Source organism: Bombus terrestris, chromosome 6, assembly GCF_910591885.1.
Source record: "Bombus terrestris chromosome 6, iyBomTerr1.2, whole genome shotgun sequence".
In the NCBI taxonomy this organism is placed as follows: Eukaryota; Metazoa; Arthropoda; class Insecta; order Hymenoptera; family Apidae; genus Bombus; species Bombus terrestris.
In genome coordinates this window covers 17,548,589-17,569,086 of record NC_063274.1, presented here as the reverse complement: position 1 = coordinate 17,569,086, position 20,498 = coordinate 17,548,589, and the positions used below count along the sequence as shown (strand labels likewise).

At 33.3% G+C, this 20,498-nt stretch overlaps 2 protein-coding genes and 1 long non-coding RNA gene across 12 annotated transcripts in view; 1 reads left to right on the top strand and 2 right to left on the bottom strand.

Annotated features, from left to right (window-relative positions):
- The window catches only part of LOC100651824 (lateral signaling target protein 2 homolog), a 45,982-nt gene extending 41,810 nt beyond the window's left edge, over nt 1–4,172 (bottom strand). For all 3 annotated transcript variants that reach the window (XM_048406948.1, XM_003402680.4, XM_012319102.3), the window contains exon 1: nt 3,846–4,172. In XM_048406948.1, coding sequence (XP_048262905.1) covers nt 3,846–3,881 — 36 coding nt within the window. In that variant the 5' untranslated portion in view covers nt 3,882–4,172. The remainder of the gene's footprint in view (nt 1–3,845) is intronic.
- Nucleotides 4,173–4,737: 565 nt separating this feature from the next.
- The window catches only part of LOC100651508, a 51,537-nt gene continuing 35,776 nt past the window's right edge, over nt 4,738–20,498 (bottom strand). For 3 of the 6 annotated variants that reach the window (XM_012319099.3, XM_012319097.3, XM_012319098.3), the window contains 7 exons: nt 13,458–13,724; nt 11,230–11,525; nt 10,946–10,987; nt 9,565–9,860; nt 8,924–9,122; nt 8,669–8,847; nt 4,738–8,475 (listed from right to left, as the gene is read on the bottom strand). In XM_012319099.3, coding sequence (XP_012174489.1) covers nt 8,025–8,475; nt 8,669–8,847; nt 8,924–9,122; nt 9,565–9,860; nt 10,946–10,987; nt 11,230–11,525; nt 13,458–13,724 — 1,730 coding nt within the window. In that variant the 3' untranslated portion in view covers nt 4,738–8,024. The remainder of the gene's footprint in view (nt 8,476–8,668; nt 8,848–8,923; nt 9,123–9,564; nt 9,861–10,945; nt 10,988–11,229; nt 11,526–13,457; nt 13,725–20,498) is intronic. The other 3 variants (XM_003402678.4, XM_012319100.3, XM_003402677.4) reach the window with 3 other exon arrangements.
- Nucleotides 13,614–19,875, top strand: LOC110120146. 3 transcript variants are annotated; one of them, XR_007224403.1, is made up of 4 exons: nt 13,614–13,755; nt 13,910–14,121; nt 16,369–18,419; nt 18,502–19,875. It is a non-coding gene; the product is annotated as an uncharacterized LOC110120146 (long non-coding RNA). The 3 variants fall into 3 exon arrangements; XR_007224402.1 differs by having other exon boundaries at nt 16,369–19,875; XR_007224404.1 differs by having other exon boundaries at nt 13,645–13,779; nt 16,369–19,875.

Sequence of the window (20,498 nt, the reverse complement as noted above, 5' to 3'; positions counted from 1 at the left end):
CTTTTATTTTCGAATTGAGAAGCCCGTTCTCATATACAAATTTTTTCTCGTTTCATGTTTTTACATATTAATTAAGGAATCTGAAAATAGAGAACTTACCAAATAAGAAAATAATTCTACAAGGTTTAACAACTGCAAACGGCAATAATATATTATTTATCTGCAATTCTGTGATTAAAATACAAAATCATTTGTATTTTGTATACGCGTGTATATACATAAAATATGCAAAAAATATATGATAAATCACATTTCTTATCTTGTATAGAAGAGCAATTTTTAATTCAATACGTCAACTACTCAATATGCGCGTTCGTCAACTTTTTGAACATTTAGAAAGTATTAATAACACCAGCAGGCTAATGTAAATGAAAAGAAGCAAACATAACTAACATTATTCGTTTCTTATAAAACATCATAGGTTTATCATCTATTTCCAAAATCTAAAGTTCATATCTTCAAGTTCATCAAGCTATTTTCATCTCTCGCTATTTCATATTAATATATGTACTTCTTTATGGTCACCAGATTTAGTAAAAGGCAGAAGATTGAAAAAAGTGGACCTATCGTATTTTTCTATATTATATCCATATATCTTATAAAGAATAAGCACCGAATATTTTTATTATTAATAGTGTATATATACTATAGTCATGCAGTATGTAATCATACTAAAAATTGATTGATTCGAGGAGAACTGTCTGAATCAGTAAATTAATTTATTAATTTATATTATACTATTTATATATATATATATATAAATAGTATAATATAAATGTTTACTTAGTGATATATATATATATCACTAAGTAAATTAAGTTAATTAGTAAAATGAAAAAGATCCTGCGATGAATCAGTAAAACTGGACCTTCAGACAATGAGTATGACTTATGTTATCTGTTGACACTAGGCTTGCGCATCCTAAGTGCTAACATCTACTCATCATAGAACTAACTCATGAATTTTACCTAATAATGTTTCGAGAAAGCGTTGAACCTGATCGAAACATGGTCAAGGCACCGTAAACTAACTGAAGTCTTTGCTTTCTCACCGAGGCGTAAACTTGAAAAGTGTGCTGCCCACTTTTCGTCCATGGACGACGAGGCCGAGAGTGCATACGCTAATCTATAAGAAACCGGTACGATTTAGTTGACGTGAGATTAAAACCATCAACTGTAGGTCGTCATTCCAGATAGGCAAAGAAATGTTAAGTACAGGAAACTCGACTTGTCACATGCCACTATTAAACCTTAATTGCAGATGTGCCAATTTTTTTACATATTTTAAAAACATTTCAAGCATATTTTAACCCATAGAAGCTAGATTTAATGATATCCTAGATTACTATTTAATATTTTATGTTCTATTTATGAATACTACAAACATTGTATTTAAAGGAAATAATACAGTGCTAAGAAATTGTTATGTATTTTTAAAATAAAATTCCAAAATGCTCAGTGAAAGCACTGTATCAAAAAGACTAAAAAGAATGGATCGGTAATGTAATATTATAAAAAGATATAATGTCTCTTAAATTTTTTAAGCTGAGACAGACATCTAAAATAGCTGCAAGGAATAATGATTTATAGTAATGACTATTACATGATTCAGAAAAATTTCAATAATGCTGTCAGACAACGTTACACAACCAAAAGTACATTTTCTAATTTGTTTGTTGGATGTACGACTCGCGAATTCCACAATTGTTCTTTGCATTATGTATTAAAAAACAATCTTACAATACCTGACTATATGTGTCACACGTTATATTTTATAAAATCCGGTTCTGCTAGAAATCTGTCAAAATTAATTTTCTTAATACACAAACCATCCTATAACCAATATTTCTTCTTCCGTGCTTGAAAGACTTTATCAGAAATACATACGAATACGCAGTACATAAAAATAAGCTAAACAATATATTAAAGGCGAAATGGCTTCTCGAACGATAGAAAACTCGATTGAACGCTAACGGTTAATGGAATTCGTAGAAAAGTTAATTGTAAATTAATACGAAACATGTCGGTCGCCTTATGACAGCTTGAGCAACATGGTCACGTGATGTTATACACATGTGACAGGCCGACCATCTACGGACGTACGTTAATACACACATAAGACGTATCATTAGATACTAATCGCTGGGAATCAGTTCGGTGGGAAGAACGGAACGACGCGTTTCGTCGTGCTGCATCATTTCCCGACGCGTAAGGTAATGCTCGATGCAATGAGGAAGCATCGAAAGAAATGAAATACGTCCCCCGTTCTGCTGTCGCATTTTCACGTGCGCTGCAATAGCGTCCACGATGCGACTTCGAAAGCTGGCGACAAACGCGCTCGACCGACAGAGACAAAAAATCTTTTCCTCGTGCGTGCAACGAATGTACAACACCCACGAATATTTCTACGCGGCAGAAATGTACAATTAATTAAACGAACTGTACATGTTTCTAAAGATTGTAGTTTCTGAGACAAAAGAAACCTAATAGATTTCTGAAAAATTTCGTGTTTTTCGAGATCTAACAATTCAAGTTATTGAGCTTAAACAGGGTAGAGATGCTAGAGTCATGTGATATTAGATGTAGGTTGTTGACAACGAAAGAGAAAGCAACTGGGTAAATAGGAAATACGAAATACGACAAAAACATAGAATATCTTTGTAACTGTTGGGAATGTTAATTAGAAAAAGCGGAAACCTATTTCACTTTTAAATTCAAATTCGATTACTAAAAATTCTTACTTTCGATTTTCACAGGTTGTATTATGTATTTGGTATAGAATAGCTAAACTGCGATGTTTATTTACATAATTGAAATAAAACCTAAGCAGAGATTTGTGTTATCCATTAAATATTAGGATAAATATTATACTTTTCATGTTTTCTATGTTTTTACATATTATGTGCGTTCATTCATCTTTAAATTTCCCATAAATGTATAAATATCCATACTTTGACATTTACACAAATAATATAGCGATGATGCAATTATGAGTTATGTTATACATGTATACCGGAAATAAAATGAGCTACTTAATTGCAATTTTAGGTAATTCGATTTATGTACTAAATTAATGAGGGCATCCTCTCAATGATACCTAAAGTCGTAGAATATTACCATAGATTCTACTTGTAATTCTTTGAATAAAAAATCACATTTAAAAATACGAAGAAAATAACACTATCTTTCCTCTTATTTTCCAAAATAAGGCGATTTGTCAATCTTCCTTATACATGTATTTGTGTATGTATGTATGTATGTATATACACCTTATGTATGTATGTATTTTCATAAGAATGAAAAGAAAGTATCTCCGTAAACTGAGATTAATCGTCGAGGTCATCCTGTACTGAAAGATTAAAAACCACTAGGGTCCTATAACGTATCAGCTGATCAGGCCATATTCCATGATCGTTACTTGCAATTTCGATTAGGAGGGATATCTTGAATATACATACTATGCATATACATAAAAATCATGATAATTCGTGACGAAAGAAAACGTCGAACTGTAAACAAGGACGACGTGCACTCGTGTGCGTATCAATGAAGTACCTAAGTACACGTATATCACGCAGGTGTAACACGTCGCCCGAAGCACTTCGGGATGTCGTGCGAATTTTCACGAAACAGGTGGCAACAGCGCGCAGGTCCAACATACAGAAAGACAGGAACGAGGAATGAAAAAAAAAAGAACGAGCGCACGCGTTCGATCAAATAACTAGTACGGTAAAGAACGATATAAAGACATTGTAAAGAAAAAAAGGAAAGGCACGTTTAAAAGAGAAAAATAATAAAAGTAGAGATGAGCAAAGAGAACGAAAAGAAAGAAGAAAAGAAACTCACCTTAGGCCTGTAGAACCATTTTCTGATCGACTCCATCGTAGGGCTGTCGAGGATGTCGGCAGGCTTACGGGCGAGTCGTCACTGCGCTTCTTGCGGCCAAAGCACTTGCGTCATAGCGAAACGTGCTACTACAATCTTACCAGAAAGCGTCACACCACGAGACACCAGCCAACCGCATACGAATTCGAGTTCTTTCGTCAAGTATCACCATCAAACATACGACCATCGACGAATTCGGTCGAACTACACATCCGAAACTAAACGTCAAACGTAAATCGCGCGTCCGTAAGACTGACTGACTGATGAGCACAAACTGCAAAGGCGCAGCTTGTTGTTGCGCATGCGCTCATTGAACATCATGGACGATGTGACGTCATGATTTTCGACAGAATTGCCATCTACGCGTCATATTTGAATTCATTGTTTGAATTAAATAAACGATGATTAAAGTTAAACGACTTTTTTAAATTAGAAAGATTAAAATTCATATTATTATGATTTCGTGGCAGAGTTTAACGTTTTAATTCGTTCATAAACGCAAATATTGATTTACGTTATTACTTAATCATTTATGTTATAAAACTATTCTATCTCAAATATTGAAATTAATTAAACATTCTTCTGAAAGCTTCTCTGAATCATTTAAAACTAAACTTATTTCAATGTCAAATTTAATATGAGAACGTTGTGTAAAAAATCAATTATACTAAATATACATAATAGAATTTTTGTAATTTTTGAATATTTAAATTGTATAAGATTATATCGTTTAAATATTTCACAAACAAGATAATTTTTCTCCTTAGATTTAAATGATAAGAATAAAATCTATATATGAGAGAATACAGATATTTCATATAATAATTGGGTTGTAAAATAAAATTACCAGCGATACACAGAAGGAATTTAATAATATTATCTTGAAATTTAACATATTTTGATCTACGTGACTAGATTATAAAAAAAGCAATTAAAAATGTATGACTTTAACAATGTTAAATATTATGGATCACAAATTATGCACATATACATACGTAAGTTTCACAATTTAAGTATACATTTGGACTTAAAATTACAAAATAAGTTCCAACAAATTTACTTAATACTAAAAAAATGTCTATATATATATATATATATATATATATGTAAGCCTCGAGTTAATAAAATAATAAAAATATCGCGGTGAGCTCTACTATACAACTATATAGATTATATAATCTATAACTTAAAACGAATTGCAATATAATGTTATACAAATTCCTTCGATTATGTTAACAAATTAACGTCAATACAGGAAACATAATTCTATCGAAAAAATAATAGAAACTTATGCTATCTTTTTACTTCTTGAGATTCATATACACGTGTAAAGAAGTGGAATGTAGATTTCTACCACGATAAGTAGTAAATTCTTCTTGAACACTTACAAATGAATTTAAATGTAAATAAATTTCAAATACATTCGAACAGATTCTTTTCCCATAAATTGATAGGCTTAAATCTTACTAGAGTAGAAATAGAACACACCTTGTGCTTATATTCTCAAGAAGTAACATATAGTGTTGATTCCATTAATTTGCTTAAAACTTTTTGAAAATAATATATCGAAGATATTTAACGCTATATTCTCTACATCCTACAATAACTAAGTTGTAACTAGATTTAAAAGTTTTATTTTCAAACATTTCATAATAAGATTATTAACCAAGATGCGAGTCATTATAACTAACAAAAATATATTATGAATTCTTTTTTTTTTTTTCTTTTTTATTACAAGGCAAGAATTTCAATTTTGGGAATAAAAACTTTGAGGTAATTAAATACCACCAAACATCATTGATACACATACATGAAACAGTACTTTAGCTCAAAAAGTTATAAGCAAAATGCTTCTTGTAAGCATACATACTCTATGTTCGATTTTTGTGCAATAACACTTTTCTCATGACTGTCAAGGCAGCCCTCGTAATTTCGATTATACGTTCTGTATATTTTTCTCAAAAACTGTAAGTAAATAATTGTAGTAAATACTGGTTACGTAACTACAGAAACATCTATTGTTCGATACAAGCATCACTTTACATTTGCTTGAAAAAATGCAAGACTTTCTACTACGCGGGTAGTAATATCAACTCTTTTTTCTCTGTTTTAAATGCAATGTACTACCACGTTTCACTTACAATCTATGCAAACTCACTACTTATCTAAGACATCTATATCACTTGAAATGAGAGTAGTTGAGTAACTTCTTGGTGTATTATATTACACAAATTCTTTTTCTTTCTTTTTGCTTTGTGTTAAATGTTCGAATCACGTAATTGATGAATTCCATTCGTTACAAACATTCAAGGTCATAATTAATACATCTGTAATTAATTGCCACACAATAGTTAAAATATTTCAAACAGTATGATCTAATATATATCACCTAAAATAAGAAACATCTAAGTGAATTATTTGTATTATTGCACAGTGAAATATATCTGGAAATGTTTAAAGCGGTAAATGAATATTGATAGGTGTTTTCTTATTAATTACAGATTTTAATAATTATGTCATAGTATTTTAGGGATTGTATTTAATTTAAATCTTCTAAAATATAAGATACTGATTTTATCGTTCTTTTAATACTTAAACGATAATATTAAATTTTATAAAATACGCAGGCTTTAATTAAAAACTTCATCGATAAAATATTGAACGTATTTGTAGATACATTAAACGATTAGAATAAATTTTTTTACTAAAATAAGATTTCTCAAGTTTTTTTAGGCACAAAGTAGATACTTATCATAAATAAAATACCGAATGTATAATAGAGAGTTTCGATATTTGCTTTCTTAAATATTCTAAAAGTCAGATTAATTATATCATATAATTAAGATAAATTGTTTAATCGAACGTGTAATTTCCAAAGTTATAAAAATGTTCAAGTGTATTATATTCAAAATCATTTCGTGACGATCGAACATAATATCATTTAACAAGACTTATGGGATATAAAAACATCAACGTGTGAAAATTCTGTGAAATTCCTTATATAAATTCCATTGGCGAAAAGTTTTACAGAGAAAAGTCCTTAAAAATTCTGTAAATCACATACAGTTTTGCTTTGTACCAATATTACTTCTACAATGCAGCTCAATACAGATTAATATAACGATATAGAACCACCAGCGAAAACATTAATGTGATTGAATCGATATTATTGTAATAATAATGCTACTGGAGAAACATAGTAAGTATTTTCTGCATTGTAAGATAAAAACTTGACTTTTTGACGTAACTGTAATACCATCAATTCAATTCCTACTTCACCAGAAAGATCGACCACATCTCCAGCTAGCATTCAGTATCAAATTACTTGAAAAATAATGTTAGCATTAATTAATGTATTTAATGTTTAAAATGCGTGGCATGAAAAATAAGGACGCGAGAAAGAAATATCTATTTCCTAATATAAATGCCGGTTATTCGCTGGCATTGTCACAAGAGAGACTATAACAATCAAATTTAGTAACGACTAATTTAAGACTTAAGTTTAAGGCAAAACAGTGCAATAAACTCCATACTATTTATACATAACTTTAGTGATCGATATACCACAACATCGTGGAAAAACGGTTAAAAATAGTTGGTTTGTGTGATGATAAACTCGTTGTAAATTCAATAGTGCTAACATACGACAATAAACTGATTTACTAAAAACAAAATTATTTAAACAAGCAGAAGGCTACATATGTGGCTACACGTATGAAAATAATTCTCTACTGTCATACAATCAACTTCTACCATCCACTATGGTATATACAAATTTTGACAAAAACACATCGATGAAAACAGAATCTCACATCAAAGAGTTTCAATGACGATTTAAAGGTGCGACATAAATGCACAACAAGTTATATAGGTAAGTAGATGGCACATATGCTTGTGAAATAAGAAAAAAAAGGAAGATAAATTAACAGGCTACTCGCTGTAGCATTAATAACTGGATAAAAAGCAGGAAAAATGTACTCTCTTACATACGTGCTGTTTTTTTAGCCAACTTAAATGCAAAGATTACCGTGAGTCGTGAAAGGATAAATCGTTGGCAAGATGAAAAACTCTTATTTTCGTTGACTTGAATGCGTGTTACTGAGATTGGAGAATCGATTGTCCTTTTCCTAAACACGTTGCTTAACTAAATCCAAACTGCACTTTTCGGCACTGACAGAGCCATTTAATTATTCGAGCGTTACGTTCAACGATGCTCGGTGGATCGTTAACCCTCTGGTTGGAGTCGTCGTTACCCATACCGACACTGCAATCATTGTTCTGCCATTGACTACTCTGATTCGTTTGGTTGTTCCCAGCCCACGAGTAAAGACCTAACGCTGAATCGACCGAGCTAACGCTATCAAAAAATACAGGAGACGACGACTTTGAATCCGGTTTCGTGATACGTTGATAATTTTCCGAATCGAGACCTAAACAGTCAAAGAAGTTCTCGAGTTGGGTGATCGACCGAGGAGGCCGTGCAGGTACTTTATTGGATCGACCATTATCCTGACGCCAATAGCGATCGCTAATGTCCGATTTTGATCTCAGAATTGGTCGGCCGCGACCTTCTTTCCAGCCGTCGGAAAACCTGAGGCAGAGATACAAACTTTTATTATTATGTACTTTGACTGACAAAAAGGGAATATTAAAAATATCTTGTATGAAAAAAACTGAACACTTTTAATTCTTTAAATAATTAAATCTTCTGTTTCCACACAGGATAACTTTGATATCTTTAATATCCTTTGAGTGTTCGAATTTGTCCAATTTTAAGAACGTACCTTGAGTTGCATGTCGGACTATAATCCGTTTGACTGTTGCTGCTCTCAGAATCAGGACTGTAGCGTCTTACGACAGATGGTGGGGTACCGTTAGCGTAACTACCTCTTCTTGAACGATCTTTTTCCGTCGAGTGTTGAGTAGATGCACCGCTGTCACGACGTATATGACTCCAGCAATCCTGAAGCAAAATATTTCACTCCATGAATAGCGGTTTCCATTTAACGTTACGAGACATCTTTAACTTTCAACTATACCTGTATTACTGGCGGAGGTTCGCTACGAGGTGTACAGTGTCCGGACGATCCCCCGGAGTCTCTTGCAGTCGCTCCATGACTTAACTTGCTGGAACCTGATGACTTTTGCGTTCGACCACCGGCAGATAATACGCTACTCGCATCACCAGCACCTGAACCTAACGAACGTCTGATGTGTCTAGAACTGGAATAGTAATAACTTACATGAGAGTAATAATTTTATGTTTCACAAATGTGAGGCGCACTATGCGAAATTTTTTATTACTTATAATTTTTGTTCTCAAGTTTTAAAAATATTTAAAAATTAAATGAAACTAATTCTAATATTATCTTTAATTTTCAGATGAAAGAAATAAATTGTTCTTATACAAATATTCAAATTAAATAGTATTGTTAAAATAATAGGAAAAAATAATATGTAGTAGCACCATAAATAGCTATACTTTTTTAGAATATTATTAGAGCTTAAAAGTACAACTAATCAAATCTCATAAATGCTTTTCAAAAGCACTTTGTAGAGCCACTTTCGGAAGACCTAAATAACACTACGCATAAGAAATTAAGTAGAAAAATGTTTCAAACAACACGTGAATTCTATAATTATATCTATCGGAGTATACATGTGAAAATATTTTGAATACCTGCGATAACAGACTGCATCTCGTTTGAAACTGTGCTCTGAATAATCCGAACTAGTTTCACAATCTGGGCAATTGCTCGAAGATTGATGATGGCCGGATGGCTTAGATGATTTGGTCGATGCACGTGGCGACAGGGACGCCCGTCGTCGCGTGCTAGTATGGAGGTCAGGCAAAGATTTGTGACACACGGTGTTTTCCACCGACTGCGAGCTGGTGGACTTCCTCCCGGTTCTTCCGGATGTATGAGAATGTGAATTGCTGCGGCCAAACTTGAAACGAACATCTTGCGAGCAGTGCTATAAAAATGATAAAAATAGAATTTAATATGGGCTTATGGTATATAATTTCACCGAAAAAAGTGTATGTACATATATTTCTGAAACTTTTTGTTGACTGCATTATTTTGTAATTGTTGCTGGAAAATTTTGGGTCATTCGATTTAATAGTGCAGATACAGTTCCTCCTGGTGCATGTCCTGTATATCAGATTGTTTCAATTTTGGATGCATAATAAAATTCTATATAAATCAATTCAAATTACAATTAATACAAAACATACAGGGATTATCACAAATAATTGGTAAACATCGATTTATTCCTAATTTCTTAAAAGTCGTGTGCGTAGTGTGAAATAGAGACATCGATCAAGAAATAAAGTATATCTATATTATTATCTTCTTTTTAACTGTAACTTGTATTCCAAATATCTTAAAAGTATCTCATCTGAAATTACGTAAACGATTAAAGTCTAAAACTCTAATTATACATATTGCTTAGTCCCAAATTTTTAGAGGTTACATGTATGGAAAATATTAATCAGAGAATTTAAAACCATAAGAGAAATTAATCAAAATGATCGATAGAAATCCCGTACCAGTTTCCCAACAGTTTGATCATCCATGCTGTGCACGTGTTTAATAAAACAGTGGAGGAATATGTCTTCCGTGTTAAACTCGCGAACACGCGTATGTACAACGTCCGGTTCCTAACTCCGTTTCCTGTCTCCGACACTTCCATAATTACGATTCATCGCAAGGAAGCGTGCATACGTATTCATGGATAAATCGTACGAAGGACAATAATACCACATATCGGTGATGAATTAACAAGTATTGCAAGACATTTAAGACAATTACACTATCGTGAAAAATTGTATCGTTTATCGTATATCTCTCTACTATTTTGTAAAGTAGCATAATTTTACGTCAGTAACAACGAATATGTTCATAAATTCAAAATCTTTCAACGATAGTGTATACGTGTACGTAAAACTATAGGATATAAAAATACAATAAAATTATTGCAGTGCATAAAATATTCGGAATAAATCACAGCGAAACATTTCAGACGGAAGTAAAGGTAAAAACTAAATCACGACTCACGTCGATCTTCGCTCGAACACGAACTATATGTATTACACCGAGCTAAAAATATATGTAGATTATGTAACTGCAAATAATCAGTAATTTTGCTTTACAAAAATGAAGACAGCCGAGAAACGAAGCAAGTTATAAAAATTAATATACAGTGAGGCATATAACAAGGAACGCGTCTACAACGAACTGATACTACAACAAACAAAAATCTAGAATCAATTACGTGTGTAGTTCGTTTTGAGATACCTCACTGTATTTTCAAGATTTAGTCAAAAGTACGAAGATTTTACCTTTATGCGGTCTTCCTCGCGAAGATTAGGTGACAGACTGCTAGGAGAATATCGGAATTTCTCCTCCTGTGGGATACCATTCGCCTGGATGATCGTCTGCGTTGGACTGTCAGGAAAGAATACGTTCTCCTTGCTATCGGTATTTAACAACCGACGTAATTTCGTTTGCAGCTGATCTCCACCGGTGCTGCTCGGCGGCCCTGAAATCGTGCGCCGCTGCGGAACAGGAACCAGACGTGGACTCTTCGGTGGCAGTGCGGGTGGCAGTGTTTGTTGAGGACTCAGAATTCCATCCGCTATTAGACAGAGACGAAATAAATTTTTACGCCACATAATTAATTTCGTCAACTGTTCCTGGGAAATGTCCAACTTTAAGCGAGAAACAGAAATTATTTTGTATTTTTTTCTTACTCGTACATGTATAATTGAATGGCCATTAATAAATGTATTTCAATAAATATATTAATTTCAAAATATATCTCAACAAACATATTATGAATAAAAAAGGATAGCATCCCATTTAAAAGAATTAACTCGACCTTCTACTACTATTTCACTTGCAAAATGAATAATTTCTCTTTAGGCTACGTCGTGTTCTCCTTCATTTATAAGAACATCTTTTTTATAATATCACTTTTTTCAAATATTTGATGGTGGTTAGCTAAAACAAACACACATTTTAACTTGTTGAAAACTTTCGTAGATCTGTACACGCTTTTAGAAATATCCACGTCTAAGCATCTTTTAACACGATATTTCCTGCAACTTTCATCACGTGGAAATAATTCATATGAGAATGTGCAGTCTTCTTTTTGGAGGATTTCGCAATGAAATACGCTACCTGGACGGGATTGGTCTGTTGGAAGTAACGAGTTTGGACATAGCGATATCATGTGTCGCGTTGAAAGCAATCTACAAGAGGTAATCACTTAACGGCCAGATACAGGATGTACCCGTTGATTTTAGTAAGAAGAAATACAATGGCTTTACATCCATTTTTATGATTAATGTGCTTAGGATGGTTTTTAAATAGAAGCTGAATTATGAACGTAGGCAATAGAAATAGTTGAAGTTTTATGAAAGTTTTGTTAGTTTCATCGAAAATTCTGTAAACATTTATTTCGTGTTTGCTCCTTGATCGATGATTACAATTTTCTCGTGAGATCGTAATGAGATATATTTTGTAATTTTTTAACTCGACGCAACGAGCACCTTACTTGTACACCTGCATTAAGCAAAACCGTTGACGGCAAACGACTCGTACATTTTCCGGCGCGCGACCGAAACGGTAAAAGTACGCTGCTAAGAATACCACAGCCGTCGGATAAAGTAAAATCGCACGATCATTTAATCCACGAAAAGTCTCTAACGCCAGGTAATACTCCGGCTGTTAAACGCTAATTTAATAATCTTAAAATTATTTACATTTATAATAGTTACAAATCCCTATGAATAATTTTCATTTCTGTGAAAAACAAAGTATCTATTATTATCTACTATTATTTGTTTCTTAAGAGTTATTCTTGTCGCCTATCTTCGAAAGGCTTTGATTATTTCATATCAAAATACATAATTTCTTTTAGCTACCAGGTAACATAGGAGTCAACACAAATTAAAAAAAAAACGAACATATCATACTTTCCTCAATATTATAAGATAGCTTTCAAATATTTGGTGTCATTATCCAATTTAGTTTTTGTACCTTTTGCGTATTCCACGCATTTTATGAATAATACAAAGAAAGAACATGCCTGGAGAGAGACAAATGTAAGGAAAAAGGGAGGTGCTGAGCAGAGTTAAAAACAGAGGATTAGAAGACAACAAAGAATTAGCTGTAAAGGAAATCAATAACAACGAAACGAACAAGAAAAAATCTCGAGAAACGATTACGGAAGCATATACAGGTATCCCCATAAACACGAAAGCCAAACTCGTTACAGATTCCCATTCAGCTACAATATAACATCCGTGCGAAAAGATCGAAGAAAGCTTTCGAAAGTGCTCGGACAACTACTTACAGCAATCTCGTCGATGGCAAGTTGCCCGGCAATGAAACGAGGAAGCGTATATATAATACCGACACATAGGTACACATATACGTGTCTGTAGTTGCGTACAACTGTTAAACAGCCATGCGCGTTAAATCGATTACGTGGTCGAAAAGGTGTATACATATACATCGAAAGGTGTATATAGTGTATAGCATCGAACTTTTCCAAGAGACTTACGCCTGTCTTGTTCGTGGCACGATGCCCAGCAACAAGGTGGCGTCATCGGAGCAGGTGGCAGCTGCGACGGCGACGTCGGTTGCATCGAACAGGTCGACGTATTCCCGCATTTCCTCAGCAGCCTGGGAGGCGCGCTCGGCGCGCTCAGCTGCGAGACCTGAAGATGACCACTGTTCTTCAGCTCCTGCTTCCGGTCCAGCACGGTCTCGCTCTTCACGTAGAACGCCTTCGTCTCCTGGAGCAGTTCCACCGCGCTCTTCCGCTTCCCTGTAGCACGTGACGAGGAAACCAGACGGCTGTAAGTGACACTCGAGTAAAAACGGTAAATAGCTCGCTTCCTGTAAACGGATACCGTCCAACCAGATACCCGCCCGACAGGGTTGAGCCACGTGCGCTGGCACGAGTCTCTTTCTATAACTACACCGAACCTTTGTCCCTGTTTACAATTACAGCAAATCGCTGGTTCCGACAGAGAACAGTGAGGAATCTTTGGTGTTCGAGGGAGTATTTCCAGTGGAAAATTACGATTCGGTTCTTTAATATGGGACTTCTTTCGCGATTGGACAGGATGTTACAGGAAGTTTAATACGACAGGATATATAGGGTCGTTGTTAAGGATACATTTGTACTTTTGGAGACTCCAGGCGCAACATCGTCGCAAAGTGTAATTATGTTTTGCAGTTATGTCATAAAACGAGGCTCCATAGAGAATGAAGCTTCACCTTGCACATTGATAAATGCAGCCTCTGATTTTTTACATGTAATACATAGACTAAGATCTGTTCATTTGAGGCTTCGTTTTCGAGAACATCGAGTTTAAATGTACATAAATTTAATAAAAAAATAATTCAGCATACGAACTCGATTTTCCTCGACTTGTTTTCGTACGTAGAATTGACAAGTTAGATATTTTAATTCTTTTAAGGCATCGTGGCTCTTAAATTAGTGACTCAAAGAGAAACTAAAAATTAACATGAAACTGTATCATCAATAAATCAAAGTCTTCGTCAGAAATATGATCCGATGTTATAAAACACCGTGGAAATTCCTGCGTAATGGTCTTCTAATGCGATTGAAAATTAATTCTAATAACGAAAGTATTCTAACGATGTCGGGAGCGATTAATAATGGAATGAGTTCATTTTGCGTGCTATAGAGAAAATTTTATTGGTGGTTCGATAACTGTAAATTCGAGTTCTCCATTCCCTTTCCGCGACTCGTCAGGTAAAAATGGCTATTAGTAGTAAGAGGATTAGTGGTTCGGATAATGGTTCGTAATGATGCATGTACTACTTGATACTGCTTAGTAAATTGCCTATCTTTTTTTGTATAACGGTTACTATACAGCAAAAATTGTTGATCCTATACGTACATTCTAATCTCCATAGTAGGATCTTCATAGTAAACTGAAATATTCAGCAAATTTTCTATCGCAAATAATAATATTCTAAATAAACACGAAAAATTCATAATACCATTCTATAACTATTTAATAGCTGTTTAATTGTTATTTTAATGGCTAATAATCGTTTAATGATTACATTTAATAATAATATGTTTAATAATTAAAACATTGTTATTCGCAGAAACTCGAGAATAAAACTTTTAATAATTAAGCAGACAAGCTAATTATTAATTTTAATCTCTGAATAAATATTATATATTTCAACGTTTAGTAATTTGTTAAATAGTGAACTATTTTCAATAGTTGGTAAATTTAGTAATTATAACTTTGTGTTTATTTCTTCTTAAACCGGTTTCGCAAATATTCGCAACGGAAATGACTCTTGAACAATGTACGATGAGTACACGCAATTCCAGTCTAATTAGCTAGTTTTAATGGCAATTTATCGTAAGAAAAACATAATTAGTGAAAATAATGAAGACAAAATCTGTGAAATACAGAATTAACGCATTAACAGAAATATAACATTAAAATCCTTCTACTAATTCTACTAATTACTTTAAATTCTGCAAGATTATTTCAACCAAATTATTGACCTGTATCCATATAGTGTTCGTAAAAATTTGCATTTATATAAAATATATTTTATTCCAATCCATGATATCTTTTAGAAAAAGAGTTTTTGCAAATTCAATTTTTTTCAAACTTACGAAAATGTCTTCATCTAAAAATTATTATTTGAACCTGCGGTATTCGATTTTTTTTGTATCTCAATATCTTTTTAATTTCGACGGAGAAAAGACTTTTGATATTTTAAGGAGATCATTATCACATAACCGAAACGAAAAATCACGTATATCAATAAAGATTCTGTAATATTTTTTTCGAATTTAAGAAATTTTTTTAACGATGTAAAACTGCGGTTTAGTCGAAAATAATCCAACGGGTATAAATAAACTTGTATGAAATCGTGATTTATGCTCTAGCATATAATTTGTAAATTACATTTTTCTGCAGAAATCATGGTAGCATTCATCCTTCATCGGAACGTATAATATTCAGCTGTACAAAGAAACGCTACACACATTGACCTGGCTATCCATACACGTCGTACGACTTATATATGTATACATATATATGTATAATATTTTTAATTATTTTCAACGAACCGCATATCCTGAGCTCATAATGTTTTGATATTATACGTTACAGACGAAAAACTTTGCACGCGTCATTGAGAAATTAAAGATAACACACCTGAGTTATCTTTTTGACGAGGAGTGTACTTATATATATATATATATATATATATATATATATATATATATATATATCTTAACAGATACATAAAGTAAAGAGTATATTAAATGATTCGTACAATAAAAATGGTTTACATTTAAAATGTCTACTTAAGTTGAACAATTTATAATAGCTAGTAACTTATTCATAAAGAAACGAGAAGTGAATTAGTTATAAGATTATTCATATTCTATTTTCTTTTTAAAGGTTTCTCAAGAATGTGAAATATGCATGGAAGCTATCTGTAACCAGGTACACCGGTCTTTTTCGCGTGCAATGTGATATTGCAAATATTCCTTCAGCGCTTGTGCGTTTTCTCAGAGGTATATCACAACTATGTGAAAATAAATGTACTTGAGGTAAAGTATTGACACACTTTATTAATACTATATAACAACGATAACCTCGAGTATTATGAAATTGCAAGCAGTAAAAAGATATCCTATAATTTAAGGTACTAAATTAATGAATAATTTAAGTTATGAAATTTATCGTTTGCCATGAATAAAATAATAATATTTACACTAAATATATTCTCATCGTTATGATATAACAATATGGCATACAAATAACAAGAACGTTTGTAATAGTACGAGTATATACTAAAATGAAGGTGATGCAACGTGAATTACTAAAGTTAGCATTATATAACAAACCACAAGCGTAAAATCAACGTACAAGCGTCGACTGAAATCGTGGAGAGAGGAAGCATTTCACCTGTGAATCGAACTGTAATACCTATTTCAAAAACCTCGCAAAATATTATGAATGCAGGCAGCGTTGTCAATAGTTTCACTTTAACATAATTTCCGAATAGCCACAAGCACATCCTGTTGTGGTAACGACCCACCGCAAACAATGAAGAAAAAATACAGTCGAGCCAGTAGTTTGGGAAATGGAACGAATAAAAATCGCGAAATTTATGCTAATCGTTCACCACGTAAAAAATGGTAATACTGTTTACAGAACAATTGTAGCACTTTATTTTATTCTGAAAATATATTGAAAAAATATTCATACAGAATTAATACAAAATACTGATTTTTCGATATTTTATTCTTGAAACACTACCTACGAGAAAATGACAAAAATCGTATATTTCTATTCGAAGAAATTTTTATTTCTATGTTTGCGTGCATACGAGAGATTCAGTAGGAAAGGAGTACAAGATGGATTTTTTCTAAGGACGAGATAAATAGAGGAAAGAATATATTAAAACGTAGATCCTAGAGGACTTTATCTTCAATTTCCACGTCTTTATGAGTGCCTATGAAAACGCGTTTTAACGTTGGAAAACAGATTTTTCTATTAAAGTTTCATTTTACCTGCACTTTTCCACTTCTCTTTCATATTTCTTAACCCGGCTACGATCTTGAAATTTTGATATCTCAACATTTTTCTCATTACAGTAAAGGAACAGAAACATTTCTAGAGTTTTAAGAGCCAATATAAAATTTGTACGAGAATAATTTAATTTTCATATGCTGTTCGAATTTCAGATATTTTTCAAACTTGGAAAAATACAAAGGGATCGGAATTGACCGAAACAACGCAACAAGATTAAATTAGTGATTTTATCGGTTACATAGTCAAATAACATACACTGTACAGGCTATACAACGATTTAGCGTTTCACTTAGTATTCGAAAAATCCCATGTAAACGACACAAAATTGACAAATCTAATTGTTGCAGGTTCCTGATTCCAACATACATACGTAAACAATTTGAAAAGTGATGGCTGGACGCATCGTTGCATTCGTCGATCGATCGCGCCACGAGAGGAAGACGTAAATGAAAGTGACGAAACGGGTCAGCAACGACATAATGGAGAACAGTAAATGGAATGGAGGATGCACTTTTTTCCGAGCAATGGGGAACGGTTTCCAGCGATATGTTCGTGTTGATGAACGATAACGACATGCAACTGAACCGGAAGCCAAGTAGACGCACAAGCTTTCGTGTTGGTTAACAATATTTTCACCTAACGTGGCGACCACCTGAGAAAAATGTTTCCACGCTGTGCGAATGAAAGTAACAAGATTAGATAGTCGACAGAAATAAACGAAGGACAAATTACGCATAAGAATCTTCTGCAACCGCCATCGAAGAAGCTACCGTGTACTGTACCAGGACATTATAAATAATTCACGATGACACTCTAATTACGTTAGGAACTTTTATCAGTGGGAATCCATTTTTCATCTCGAATCATCGCAGATCCTGGCCACCTTCAACCTTGTAGATACGATGGTTGAGGTACCTTGAATAATTAATTGTTATATCGGGTTGTTTTATGATTTTAATTTTACTACAGTTTTTCAAGGAATCTAATTCTCAGGTGTTCTATCTAGCGGAGGTTACATAGTCCGTAAATTGAGAAAACTGAGTTTAAAGTTTATGGAGTATAATACTATCATAAGGAGTCAGGAGTTAAAAAGAAACTGAATATTTGTTGCTTTCTAAGTAGAATTTCTATCATATTACCAATGAATTAATGTTCTTTACGCCAATAAGAGATATGACAATATGGATAATTACATTTTTTTTTTATAAATGAAGTTAAAGCAACGAAGGACTAGGGCAACGAATTATTAATATACGTGGTCCTTCATTTCGATTGTATTAAAATTCCTCTTGAAGCATTAACGATCTTTTTATCCAATTCTGTAAATATACTAAATATTGAATGCTTTGATATTTTCTACGCTCCCCATGGGTTGTACAGATTAACCCTTCTGCATCTATATCTCGCGATGTCGTTTACGCTTCGAGAGGCGTTTCTTTTCATTGACATACCAGACATTTCATCCGCGGATGTGAAAGGGTTAACGATCCTAAACTCATATCAGGATATCTCCTACGTTCAAAAATGTCTTGTTTCATTTTTCTTTAAACGTTGACGCGATATTTAAAATGTATTAAGATAAATATAATTGCGTACCATAGAATAGATAACTGTTACTAATACGATAAAAACTGTTTAGTACAGAAGTTACTAAAATTCATAGCGCATCAATTTGAAAGATTCTTTTATTCGCCATATGTACATATAACTGTCATATTTTGACCTTTTCAATATGTTTTACATTTTAGTCAGGCCTATCGTTAAATATTGAAAACCAGATACGCGTGTTATCTCGTCCCTGGAGTCATATGAACGATATTGCGTCGCGAGATACAGTGTCTGTGAATGTGAATAGGTCAAACAACGAAAGGATTAACAGACCTACTGGCTGGTTCGATGTTTTTGCCGCGTTACGCCAATGCAGAGCGACAGTGGTGCACGTGTACGCACTTTACACGCGCGTTCGGGTTAAAGTGTCTCGTTGAAGAGGACGAGATGGCAAGCTCGAGCATTAAATGACGAGCAGTCCGACATCTGCGGCTTCTCCCGTTTTCGCGTGCCACGCACGCTGATGATTGATGACAAGCGTCTGACACGCCTTAGGGAGCTGATACTCTCGCCTCGAAACAATCAACGATTCGATCACGATAGCCAGGCAGAGTGGAATCGATTGGCCGAATTGTTGGCAATTTAAATTCAATGCACTTTAATGATATGGCACCCACAATACAGATGCATCGATGGGAATTAATTAGTCGCTATTGAAATATAAATAGATGGCTATGTCTGTGACAAATCTGATTTTCTCATAGAACTCGTTACTTTTTGTTGTAACTTCTATTTGAAATATATCATTAATCTTGAAAACGGTCTAAGTTAATGTGACTCTTCCTTTATAAAATAATAAAATGATAAAATTTAATTTTTCTTATGAGTTGTATTCTTTAAATTAAAGCATCAACTGCATAATTATTAGTGACAGGAAATTATCTACTCTCATATCAATCGTCAATTATTTTGATGTCTTGGTATACATCATCAGAAATACATGATAGAAATTATTTCATGGTCTTATTTTGTATTAAAGAAAGTTTTATCGCTTTATCTTACTCGTGTAAAAATAGTTTTGCTGTCAGTACTTTACACCGAATGACATCATTTACATTTCTTATTTCTCAAATATTCGTAGCTCCAAGCTTCAAGTAGATTATTACAATATTAGAAAATTGTGAAATTCAGTTCTGACATAACAAAGATGACCGATCGACGACAATCATTTGTCGTTTGTTGAAAACAGGATACTACGTGCTTTCAGTGCAATGCATTTTGTGGACAGAATCTAGCATAGCAACGGAGAGGTAAGAGCTTCATTTGTATCTTTATATGACAGATTACAACAAAACCTCACTCATACTACGTTTAGTTTGCAATGGAAATAACAATAGTTGCTGGACTTTTCAATTTAAATACTGCAATCTGGAATACTAGGA